General features: G+C 35.8%; 1 protein-coding gene across 5 annotated transcripts in view; it reads left to right on the top strand.

The window, feature by feature from the left end:
- The window catches only part of LOC145692731 (phosphatidylinositol-3,5-bisphosphate 3-phosphatase MTMR3), an 80,691-nt gene that overhangs the window by 26,924 nt on the left and 39,975 nt on the right, over positions 1-13,792 (top strand). For all 5 annotated transcript variants that reach the window (XM_081768159.1, XM_081768161.1, XM_081768158.1 and 2 more), the window contains exons 4-7: positions 1,393-1,600; positions 4,406-4,584; positions 8,411-8,633; positions 12,391-12,581. In XM_081768159.1, coding sequence (XP_081624285.1) covers positions 1,393-1,600; positions 4,406-4,584; positions 8,411-8,633; positions 12,391-12,581 — 801 coding nt within the window. The remainder of the gene's footprint in view (positions 1-1,392; positions 1,601-4,405; positions 4,585-8,410; positions 8,634-12,390; positions 12,582-13,792) is intronic.

Here is a 13,792-nt window from a genome sequence, read left to right as displayed (position 1 = left end):
TTTTTTCTATTTACTGAGGCCTTCAGCCAATCCCATAAATCTTCGTGTTCACTTTCTAATTAATCACGTTCCTTCATGTTTGGTTCTTATAAGGGCCTTTTTTTTTTTTTAAATTTTCTTTTTCTCTATGCTATTCACACTTCCTTGCCATAATTCATTAATTGGTAAACCCCCTGTCCAGTTCATCAGTTTATCTCATCCTACCTTCTTTATCCAATCCGCTTCTTTCCACTTCCTTATTATCATTCTTTTCTCCATCTCCAATACTTCCGTCTTATCCCAATTAATTCCGTGATTCGTCTCCTTAACATGTTTCTATCTTTCTTCCTCCTAACATCATCTTCATGTTGTTTTATCCTTTCTTCCATTCTCTTTCCTGTCTCTCCTATATATGACATATCGCAGTCCTCACACCATACCCTGTATGCTAGATATCCGAAACAGTTACAAATTATAATTTAAAATAAAGCTTTAGTCAGTGTCTCTTTTGTTAAAACCTAGTTTATATATGTACACTAATGTTCAAAATGATTGTCGCTTATCTATAACTGTCTTGTTGTAAGAATATAATTTGATAATGATTTTGCAGAGTATTTTTAACACTAATACTACGTGTATAACCGGGAAAAGTATATTTGTGGTAAATGTTATAGGAAAAGAATTATAAATACGAAAATTAGAATTAATAAAACAAAATGTTGCTAAATGGACAAGAAAGTTTTATTTTCGTTTTATTGTTCTTATTTACTGCTCTTTTGACTTGAAATTTTCCACATACATGTCTTCGCCAATTATACACATACTAACACTATAAGAAATACCGGGTGAATTCGTTATCAAATTATATTCCTACAACAACATATTTATAGACATGCGACAATAATTTTGGATATGAGTGTACATTCAGTGACAAAAGTTCTTTCCGTTTGATTAAATTAGTTTCGTAAATAACTCCGGAATCTGAGAACAGTTTTCAGTAAATTAAAAAGCATGTAATTTCCTGTACGTTCCAGACATACCACCATTATTCCCAAAATAAATTTTACCAAACAGAAAGAACTTGTATCGCTGATTGTACATGAATCATAGATGAAGTATACCCTGGTCGCGAAAAGTATAGTTTCTTTTATATATTATATACAGACTTAGAAATTTATAAATCGTGATCTGGAAATGGCAGGGAATTCATGGTCACCAAATAAGTGTGAACTGTGGCTTGATTTCGGTGTTTATGGGCGGTAACAACGTGAAGTTGGGTGTATTATTTCTGTGTATATTCTGGGAGAAAAACATACTATATTTTTACTTTCGTATTTTAATAAAGATTTGTTTACTTTTTCTTTTTTCATAAATTAGAAACTATATTTAATAGAGGCTATTCTGATGTTCCAGGTGTACATTTTCTACCAATGAGCATTGTTTGGAATGGTTTCGACGGATTCACAAAGCCACATCGTCGCCTAAAAATATCGAGGAGATGTTTGCATTTGCATTTTTTGCATGGTCAAGTGAGGAGGGGGGAGAAGAAGTGCTTCAAAGGCTGTGTCTCGACGGAAGCTGTGGAACTGGAGAAAGCTTAACACGGACTTTCAGAAATGAGGTTTGTATTTGCGTGCGTTTTCATAGTAGTTGTTGGGGGCTCAAGAGTTTTCCTCGATTTTGCCCCAGTTCATATTAGTTGGGTACAAGCAGTATTCATAAAGTCGATACCTAACGTATCTTTGCTTAAAAATTATGTAAGTCTGATAACTGTCCCGACAACTACTATTACCTTCATCTGACCAGAAAATTGTAGTTAGTAATTTACCACCAAATTATTGCTGGAAGTTATGCCAACTCAGACCACTAGGAAACAGTATACAGAACATGACACCGTAGTTTTAACAACAAACATGGCTTGTAGGTAGAAGTTGGAATCAGAATTTCGTATTCTGCAAGAATATTTATAATGTAGAATCTATCAAATTTACAATAAATAGAAATACACTACATGTTATAAGTGTTTTTTTAAGCCGGGAGGTAATGATAGGTTCTTTTAATGCTCATAAGGTGCTCTCTGTGGCAAACATGAGATGTGATTGTTAAAACTTCCTAACTCGTTTCATGAAGCCAAATGTTTACCGCTCGTGGCTTGAGGTTTCATACCTGGTGAGAGCACGGAATTATCGGTATTGAGTTGGCCTAGTATCATGAAACAATTGGGATAGCTCTGTTAAGAGGTAGCAAATTCCTGTCTAAAAAGCGAAAAGTAATGGTGATGAAACCCAATATTCTGACCACACACTCGGTCGAAAGAGTGTAAGAAGCTTTTTTTAAGAGCAGCTATCTGAGAGGTTTTCCTGGGTTTTCATTTACATCAGGCAAATACCGGCATGGTACCTAAGATACATGTTCCAGGTCGCTTCCTTCCTTCCTTCCCTTTCCCCGGATAGTGTGATCGCCGAGGGACGTCATCCCTCATACGCGACGTGCTAACATGGCCATAGATGCTGAAAGCCCAGAAATCTAAATCCTAAATGCTGACCACACATCACGCAGTTAAGAAAAATAATCTGAGCGACTCTGCGGCCCGAGAGTTCAGTTTTTAGTTCATCTACAACACATGATTAATCCTTTGTCGAAACAAAAGTTTGAAAGGAGAGATTATTGGTAGGGATGAGTTTCGTTAGTGCAACTGACATTAAAAAGAGCATTGAAATAGTACTCTTTCAGTAAAATCCTTATCTTCTTGTCTAGGATAGTTCTTTTATTTACTAGACTTCTTACACCGATGTTTCCGGTTAACAAGATTTGCATTTGCGTTGTATAGGATTTATTACGGAATAGATGTATTTTAGCTTCTAATTACACTAAGCTTAGTGGTAGAGCGTTCCCTCTGTTGCATGTGGTCCTTGGTTCGATCCCAGCTTGCGCCAAGTAAGCTTTGTGATGAAGGAACACCGTGTGCGTGGGTTTTTCGGGGTTTTCCCATTTCCTCCTCTCACTTTTTTCATTCTACCATTTCATTCATTTCTAATCATCACCGTCTCCTTTAGCCTAGCCGACCTAATCGTGGGACGTAAAACTTAGATTTCTAATTACCGTATTTGCGCGAATATAAGCCGCGCTTTTTTCCCTAAATTTTGCTTGAAAAATCATGATGTGGCCTATAATCGGGATTTCCCCACTCCCTCAAATCATAAATCGTCAATTTCAAAATTATATGTACACGTATCTTGTATGAATACCATTACAAGTTACTGCATTTTCTTTCGTAAAGCATCAAAGATTTAAAAAAATAGCAGAAAAGCATATCTTGTTCGCAAAAATTTCCACCGTTTCTGGTACCAGGAGCACCTCACACTGTCACAACAAACACTTGCACGCTTAATACTTTTATTAACAAGAATACGTATCTTTGTTATACAGTATATATAATATATATACGGAATATTTATATACAGTAACTGTTCTTGAAAAAAGAAAAGCAACTGTTTCGCAAAACTGTCAGCTTGTTTTTACTCGCCCAAATCAAGCACAATCACTTCCCACCATCTCAGCATTATCAGCGTCTGATTCTTCACCCTCGTTAGACACTCCAGAATACTGCTTAGAGTCACTATCACAAAGAAGATCACTTTCATTAGACACCCGTAGTTATGCGGGAGTTAAAGAAGGGAAGGGATTAAGATGCATCTCAAAGTACTGTCGAATTGAACTTTGTACTGCAGTCTATATTCGAGATTTATTTGTTCTATAATCTTGTGACAAAAATTTAGTTGCGGCTTATATTCGCGCAAATACGGTACATTAACTAATTCATTTCATATAAGTACAGTAATTTTGCCTGACTTGAACTAGTTAAAATATATTAAAAGGCAAACAGTTCTTTATGGATATTTCACCGTGTTATTATCAACTTAGTAGGAAAGCTAATGCGAATTTGTATAATTTTAATTTGACTTCCTGTTCAGAATTAATAAAAAATTATAATATGTTTGTTATCAATTCTTTAGAGCTAAGTAGTGGTTTAGTTAAATTGCAGTTTTATTTCTCCGATAGTTAATAGAAGATGATAATTTAAAGACAGATGTACAGCATTTCAATATTAAGAAACTGGAAACTCAGACGTACAACATTTCAATATTAAGAAACTGGAAACTCAGACGTACAACATTTCAATATTAAGAAACTGGAAACTCAGACGTACAACATTTCAATATTAAGAAACTGGAAACTCAGACGTACAACATTTCAATATTAAGAAACTGGAAACTCAGACGTACAACATTTCAATATTAAGAAACTGGAAACTCAGACGTACAAAATTTTAATATTAAGAAACTAGAAACTTGCGACTAATGTATTCATGAAATCCTATTATATCTTTAGTGAATATTATATGCAATTTATTGTTTTCTTGTAGGTGGAGCGTTTAAAATTCGACTTACAAGCGTCTTGGAGGATATCTCATGCCAATGTTGATTATCGACTATGCCCGTCATATCCACAACTGTTACTTGTACCAGCATGTATATCAGATGACAAACTGGAGAGAGTGGCACGGTTTCGAAGTGCGAAACGCGTACCAGCAGTAGTTTGGCGGTAAGTGACAATCAGCTTTGCTTCTAAATAAGGAAAAGTAAGAAATTTAGTTTTCGTTCTGTATTTGGTTTTTATTTTCCTTAAATCAATCACAAAAATAATATATATATATATGAGCAGCTCGGGCGAACATAATGTTAAGTGCCACTTACAGTGAAATTGATTGATTGATTGATTTTAGTTTAGCGTCCCTTTCAGCAGCGAGGCTATATGAGACGTGGACCTACTGATTAACGTGGAATCCGAACCACATGAGCTCCCGCCGGGAATTGAACCCGGGTCCCCCACGCCAAAGGTTACAGTGAAATTGAGTTATTAGCTGGAATGGATTGTGACTGAACCACTTAAAAGTATTATTACGTATTCTACCTTTTGGAGGTTTTGGGATTAATTTTTGTTGTTTGTTTAAGCCTGGAATTGTTTTTTCCACATTTCTCGAATTCAGCTTCCTCTTTTAATTTCCAATATTTTCTTCTATTTATCAAATCATCGATCAGTTGTGTTCTTATTCCTCGTTTTCCTTCCATCTTTCCTTTTATGGTGGTATGAAGAAGACAATTTCTTCGCAAGATATGTCCAATCCAATTGGCCTTTCTACGAAAGATGCTGGCCAAAAACGTCCTCTTCTCTCCTATTCGTTTTAGAACATCTTCGTTTGTTATTCTCTTCGTCCATTTTATCTTCTCCATCTTCCTCCAACACTTCATTTCGAAGCTCTCTAAATATTTCTTCTCTAACTTCCGTAATGTCCAAGCCTCTGAACCATACAGTCCACAGTGACATACAGTCCAATGCTCCATATATGGCACTTCACCAACTTCTTCTTAAGTCCAATATTGAGCCTGCTAGTTAAGAGTAAACTTCTCTTGTTGAATGCTTCTTTTTCTATGGCAATTCTTGACCTGATCTCTTTGGCATAGTAAGCGTCTCGTTAGAATACTTCCCAGTTACTTGAAATGGTCGACCTCTTCAAGTTCTCTTTTGTTCTACTCTGATCCGTAAGGGCGCGTTTCCACGGGATATTCTCATGACTTTCTATTTTGCGGTGTTGATTTTCATTCTATGTATTTCTCAGTGTCAACTATTTTGTCCATCTCTTGAAGCCCTTCGTCGTTTTTAGCTATAATAACCGTATCATCTGCATACCTGATCTTGTTAAGAGTATGTAGATAGTTGAATGTCGGAAATATACTTACAAATGGCAAGGATAGCTTGTTTTTTGTGTGTTACTGCATTGAATTGCATGAGAGAGCATTAAAAGATTCGAGTGCATTACGGCGATTTGGATTCCACTTTAAACTATAGGTCCACGTCTCATATAGTCTCTGTACTGAAAAGAGATGCTAAACTTTAACAAATAAAAGAAAAAGACGAAAGAAAAGGTACAACTAAATGGTAGAGCATTTACCTTCAGTGAATGGTCCCTGATTCGAGCCCTGCTTAGGTGAGCTTATGGTACACAACATGGTGACTTTGTGGTTTCTTTAGTTTCTCTCTTATTTACCTTATTTGTTAATTATTTTGAAATTATTCACTTGCGTTTATCATCCGTCTCCTATAGTATGCAGGCAACATGTGTTAACTTAAAAATTCCTTTTATTCCAATCTTCTGTTAGACTTGAAGCTGTTCTGTAACATTCCTTAATGTTTAGCACTGCTAATAATGTATAGTCGAGACGTTCTATTGGTCCCCAACCGGCTTCCTTTGTACTCAAGCAGAAAATTTACCCTAACCGCCCTCATAAATAATACTCCAAATAAGCCATAAACGGCACGTGTTCGGTGTCGAAGTAATACGTTGTTGCCATCGCTAAGCCTTTATCATCGATGGATACATTATATAATAATAATAATAATAAAACATAGCAATCATTAAAGGAATTCAGGATAATAGTATGGGCTGGGGCGGTCAAAGACGGATTTCTGGGAGTGGCAAAGAAAGATTGTATTTTTTTTCTCACCGGGTTTTTGCGGCACTGCCTTGCGGGGGGGGGAGGACATGCTATATTTAAGAGTAATATAAGCACATATCATGAAACTAATTATTGATTTCTTTTTTCTCTTCATTACAACATATCCAAATTGAATTCAAATTAAATGAAATATTTCAGTTTAACGCCCCATAAATGAAATATTTCAGTTTAACGTCTCCGTTCAAGCCAAGGGAGACGGAAGGAGGAGGATACAATGAAAACAAAAGTAACGAAAAAAACTAGATAAATCTGTCTTTCTGCGAAGACTACTGAAGAATCAGTAAGCAAGAGAGTGTAAATTGCAACATCGCTTTCTTTTTCAGCAGGTCAACTGGCAGGCCACCCTCAACTGGAAGGACATGTTGAATTATCCCTCCCATGTAGCAAAGAAACACGCGGTTTCCTTCAATGGTGTTCCGCTTCCTTTGTAGCCGCCTGGGGATGGTTTGAGCGATTTTACTATATTAGTGTCTTTTATCATGGAACGAAAGAAAGAAGTGTGAGAGTTCTCGTGAAATTTAATTTATTCAATTAAGACATGTGTACGTTGATCAAACATAACTGCTAACTTTGTTTTTATGTAATAAAGAAACTGTTTGCCACATTTTGTTAACGTAACACAGAAGCTAATCTGTGTTATGCTGTAGTATCTATATATTAAAATAATAGGTTTATGTTCGTGGACAATTCTTTTTACAATATCTCGGAAACCATAAACTATAGAAAGATGCCGTTTTCACTGATCGATTGTAAATCTTCTGTAGATTGTTCGGTTCTAATTGAATATTTAAAAAAATATATATGGCCGTTATTTCTTTATTACATTTTTAGGGATACGCTGGAAATCTTGAAATTTTAAAAAGTAAAGCATCATATCCTACGAGTTATACATTCCAACAGTACATATTTGTATACAGTGTTAGTATATCTCTCCGGCGTTTGTTTCATGGCCAAAGGGTAATGAAAAACGAAGGATAATCATTTCTCCAGTCTAAGATGAATCTTTATTGTTTGGAGTGTTTTGTCCAATGAACACCATATATCACTGACATTATATGATTAATTGTGTGTGTAATGTATTTGCGTATTACATACTGCATGCAAGAAGAAGAAAAACACTGATCATACATGAATTCGAAACTCCAACCGCAAGTAGGCTCCAACCTTGCAAACGTTGCGAGATATTGAAAAATAATCGTAAAAATCTCTCCTTGATGCTCCTTGCCGATTTTTATGAAAACGCCTTTCACATATGTCTGTAAAGTGGCATGTACAGATGTAAATAACGGCAAGGAAATTCATGCTCATATGTGAATGATGCGCTTTGTAGAGAGCGCAAGTTTAGCTAGTTTAAGGTGAAAACATTTCAAGAGTCGCTTTCTGCAGGAACATCGAAAAAGAAAGGAATAAATTTTAAGTATTGTAAACCTAATTAAAATTTTACTTATTCATTTAACTGTATACGTTTCGGCAAATGGTTCTTGCTACCTCCAGCACACGTCCTTTGAAAAAATTACTGTTGCTTGACGTTCATCGTTGATTACCTTTTCTTCTATCCATAGCTTATGCATTTTCAATAGTCTGTTCACTAAAACCTCCTTGTACGTTTTAAAACTTTTGTTTTTCCATTAACCAGCATTTTGTATAGCTGAAGATTTCGAATGAATGAACTTATGCTTGGGAATTCTCTGATTTTTCACGTTTACTTGATCTCGCTTCGCTGATCAACAACAGCAGGTCGAAGAAACCTGTGAAAATTTAAATTTCATCTAAAGAATCGTCATATCTGACTTGAACTACTAAGTATTCAGTATGCATGAATCAAGTAACGATGTATTTAATCTTCTTTGCAGGCATTCAGGTAACGGCGCTGTTATAGCCCGTTGCAGCCAACCCGAGGTTGGATGGTTTTATTCGAGATCATCGGAGGACGAGGACTTGCTAAAGGCCATTGCTGATGCTTGTGCTTACGACCAAGGTCGGGCTCCAGTGATTGAACCTGAAAACCAAAATGGAAACTCACCGATATTATCGAAAGACCTCTTGGATGAACCGGAAGGGAACTCTTCCGAAAAGGTACATATGTTTCTTTATATCACTTAACTAGCAGCGTTCACCCCGCTTCGCTGCGGTCACCCCGGAACGCAATAAACTTTGTTACTTAGATAATTTTTACTTTTTCGCTTTCAAGTGATATGATAAAAACCATAGAAGATTGCAGTAAATCTTAACATTATATCGCCTGTCATTTATGTTAACCCGCCCCGCTTCGCTGCGGTCATCCCGGTGCTGGCATATTGTAAAAGTGTCTGTAAAAATAAGCAAATCAATTAAAAAATTTTAAACAGAAGATTCAAGCTATTTTCCGCTGTATATCGCCTGTCATTTATGTTAACCCGCCGAGTGACACGGTCATGCGGGTTGCATATAAATACGTTTATTTTTACCTATGATGAACTAATAACAAAGGATTTGTACGTTATGGACACCTGAATGGTCAATTATCTCAAGACACTGGTAATTAAAAATTAAAGTGATATGATAAAAACCATCTAGGGTCCAAATCCTAATAACCCCCCAAAAATGAAAGAAATTGGTTCAGCCGTATTAGCGTGATGAGCGGACAAAAAATTGTACGTTCTCTTTCATATATCACTTAATTGTATACATGGTACACAGAGTGAAAATCTGCATGACTGAATCTGGACCCGAACTCTTTATCTTACCATTGTGCTACTCACTTCTCTCTGAACAGCCATACATTCGTGAAGTGGTTAGATCGCGTGGTTTGTAAAACAACTTCCTGTGGTAAAATAAATAAATAAAGTGAAATACAAATGTTTCCTCCATTTGTTAATTCTATACATATTTATAGATCAAAAGAATCGCAGCATGAGGTGGTTAAAATAAAAATTAAACTAATTTACAAGATTACGGGTAATACTCACTTTCAGTGACCATGGGAACTAGAAAGAAACCTTTATTTTTCGTATGTCCAATATATTCGTCAATTAAATGATTGAATCCTTCAGGTGCTAAGGGGGTTATTAAATTCATGCATTAACAAAACAATGTGCTTCGTGAGTTTAATTTCAGATATTCAAACAGTACGATCACGAAGGAGCTGGAAACTAAATAATAATATGTCAAAAATCAGGGAAATGGTTATATTTCGCAGAAGTTTTTTTAATAGCTGCTCGCAGAGAATAACAAAGAACATTAAAAATTTGGTAAGAAAAAGGCTGAAAAAAGAAAATTGTCTTTAAAAATAAGGAAGCTTGAGGAGCACCGAAATGAGCTAAATTTCAAGGCTTGAAAGAAGAAAAGTTATACAAGAGAAAACAAATAGTGTTTATTGATGGTAAATAATTAGAGATAGGCCAAATTATGATGTATGTTTACTTGTTGATGATTATAACTGTATTCAGAATGCGAAGATATTGAAGTTATCGTTTGTGTATGGTTATTGTTTGGTTCTATTGTATTCCAAACATAAGAAGTTTGACTTATAGTAATTATTCACAGTAAGAAATTAAGTTTATTCTGTATTTAAAAAATAAAAATAAAAATGAGAGTGTTTGACGTCTATGAGTGATGGAGGTCGATTAAGAAAACTTACTCGTTTCTAAATTTAATTGTAAATGATCGTATTTGGGATTAGGAAATATATTACTTACTCAGTTATGGAAATTCAGGGAAATCAATACCAGAATTTCAGTGTGAACCCTTCATTGATCGACAATTTACAGTGGGGGATATGGTGGCTCAGTGGTAGAGCGCTTTCCTTTGGTCTCTGGTGTCCGTGAGGTTTTTCGAGGTACTCCCGTTTCCTCCCACTTGCTCATTCCACTAATTCTTCCATCATCATTCACTTGCCTTAATCATTGTCTCCCTTAGCTTAAAGGGCAAAATTGTGGGATGTTAAACTGATATATAATTTACAGCGGTGACTGGTAAGTTTCATGGAAGGACACAAGAAACACTCAGATTTCATCATGTCTCTTAAACATATTCCAATAAAATTAACATATAGAAGAATTTGTTTGGAGGACTACAGAAATAAATAAGGCAGAAACGATGAGTTTTATCTACTTATTTATTTACAATTAGTATTCAGAATTGTTATAAACAAAACACATTACTAAAATGGCTCCAACAGGTCAAAATTACTAAAGCTTCGATCACGAAGATGCTTTTTCAAGTTAAAAACATGTGGTAGTACATGATAGCAGATCTAGCAGATAGAGCGGGTGATTAAACAATTCGAATCCGGCATCATGGGTGGTGGCAGAACTTTCTTTGTCGTTCTGCGATGAGCTTTTGTAAGTCAAAAATTTTCTGCACGAATTCCAAAATAAAAACTCAAGATGATACTATCATGTTTTTATTACAGCGTTACATAAAGCGTAGTAAATAGTTTTCAGCGGTATCCCTAGTTCGAGTTACAACCTGTGAAGTCAACATTTTTTGAAAGAGTTTTCCTAAAAGAAGTAGATTTAAAATATTTGATACGATACACCGTATGTTGTAATGAGAGCAGCTTTAAGGAATTTTCTTGTTATATATATATATATTACTGCAACTTTAAAGAGAGAGGCATATTTTTATACTTTTCTGTTGGCTATTTTTTTTCTGGCAATTTTTCTGCACAGGCGCGGCAAATTTTCTGCGATCACATCGCAGATCGCGGCATGTTCTGCTATGGGGTTGGTGGGTGGCTCAGGCAACGTTGTTTGTGTGTGTGTGTGTGTGTAGGCGCGTTGTCGTGCAGCAGTCCCTCGTCAGAGTTTGCCGCGCCATTTCTCGATGGATTGACAAGGCCAGCTAATCAGTTCACAAGTAAAATCGCAGTCGATCCGTTAGACGTTCATCGTTCATAATAAGTGATCATGAACGTGTAGATAGTCATTCATCACCACATTCCATTTTGTACTACAAACATGTCATTATCACCTTGCTTGCGGACTTTTGCTGCGGGGTCGAGTGTATGTCTTCTCGCCAGGGTTTTTCCAAACCTTAGTCTCCTTGGACACTGGGTCATAATGATAAATTCATGACTCACACCCATCACTACGGAACTGAGAAAAATCAGGGGCAATGCTTTGTAAATAACTCACGAGAATATCCTACTCAGTCATCTTAATGAATATCAAAGTTTTCAGAATCCAGCTGTTACCGAGCTTTTTGATACTAAAAAGGAAGGAAGGAAGAAAGAAAGAAAAAGCATCGTAATACAGAGATGCATTTGAATCCTTCAGCAAATTGCAAAATCGACATTTAATAATTATCTTAGTGATTTGGATATAGACTGGATCAAAGTTATCCAAGCATACACCAGAGTACAATAGAATTTTCACCTACAAGAAGTTTAAGAAATAAAATATGGTATCTGGAAATTGGATTTTTTAAAAAAAGTTAATGAGTGTTACAGTATGAGTTTGAAGAAAATGTTCCTAAAATATTTTTGGGGGAAGTTTTAGTTAATTAAAAGTAAAAGATTAAACTTATGTAAACAGTATGGAGTGCTTATTGGACAATGCTCTTGTTAGGTATTTCTATAATTTGTGTGTTCATGTTTTGAGACAATTACTTACTTTAGTGCGTTCTATTCGGTGAATTGTCATCGTTTTCTTAAATGTTATAATTTAGAGGAGTTTTATATATATATTAATGGATTATGAGTTTTTGACATTATTTTTCAACGAAGGTCGTGACCGAGGAAGTTCTTGAAAACGTCTCGCTGTGATTAAACAAGAAGGTTAATTGTATTATTAGTTTACAAATAATTTCCTAGTCATTTTCCTTACAACATTGTGTTTGTTTATTATTTCAGAAAGTGCTAATAATGGACGCACGGTCGTATACAACAGCAGTGGCGAATAGAGCGCGAGGAGGTGGTTGTGAATGTCCAGAGTATTATCCTAATTGTGAAATACAATTTATGAACTTAGCCAATATTCATTCGATTCGCAAGAGCTTCCATAGTGTGAGACAATTGTGTGTTTCTCCGTCAGATCAGGCAAAGTAAGTACTTTTTTAAATTGCACTTTTATTTTTTTCTAAGAGGGTTGATCCTGAATACAGTTTTGAAACTTCCGAGACTTCGCGTACTACAGTCTTGTTCAGAAAATCTAGCTACGTATCTGTCTTTGAAAAGCCCTTTACTCTTATCTACATTAAGTAAGTATTTAATGAAACAAATGGGATTTTCTTTCGGAAATTGATATTTTTGTTGAGAACCAAAGCAATTTTGAATTTTCTACGTACAATTACAGAAATATCGCCTTCTAAAGCAAGTTGAGTGGCCAAGATCTTTTGATGATTATGATGATTTGGAGTTTAACGTCCCGTCCCGGTAGGTGAAACGTAGACCTACTGATTAACGTGGAATCCGAACCACATGAGCTCCCACCGGGAATCGAACCCGGGTCTCCCACGCCAAAGGCGCGTACGCTAACAGCTTAGCCATGAAGGAGCTCACCAAGATCTTTTGAATAAGACTGTACATCTGTTATTCTGTTCGACTATTCTTGAGTGAAAACAAGTTTCTTGAGTTCTGTTTTTTGCAATATATATATCGGGTGTTTTAAAAATGGCACCCATGAACAACAGAGCACTATTCTTCAGACCAAAATAAAATGAAAATCCTATATAATGGTATACCCTCCGAGGCCTCCTTCAACCGCTATGGGGAATCAACTAATAAATGGTGCTAGTGTCAATAGATATCGACGTTACTGCCGTCTAAAAAGAATCGAAGTAACTGATGGGTTGGTAGATTTACTCTATGGTTCTATATCTGTGACGTTTGCATTTTCAGAGGAGGACCCGAAAGAGATACAATTTTATATATATATATATATATATATATACAACATAAATAATAGATATGGGATGAAAAATCAAAATATAGTTTTGAAACTTAAGAGACTTTCATATTATTAGGGCATAGCAAAAAGAAGAAAATTCGGTTGAGAATCCCCGGAGGGTCATAGTTGAAATAGTATCCAGATGTATGAAGGGAGAATGTGTGATGATGTGAGGGTCTCAGTATGTGTCTAGAGAAAAGAAAATACTAGAGAGGCAGAAGGGAGTATTGTTGGTAGAATGTCTCCAGCGAAGCTTGTATCCATAAGAGGTGGCGACCCAAAAATTTTGAGACTAGCTGTTTTAAAGGACTGTACGTCTAGCGGTCGACATATCATTAGTACTATTCATTGTATAACACGTGACTA

Source organism: Thermobia domestica, chromosome 8, assembly GCF_964235325.1.
Source record: "Thermobia domestica chromosome 8, izTheDome1.hap1.1, whole genome shotgun sequence".
Taxonomy (NCBI): domain Eukaryota; kingdom Metazoa; phylum Arthropoda; class Insecta; order Zygentoma; family Lepismatidae; genus Thermobia; species Thermobia domestica.
This window is presented reverse-complemented; position numbering and strand designations above follow the sequence as displayed.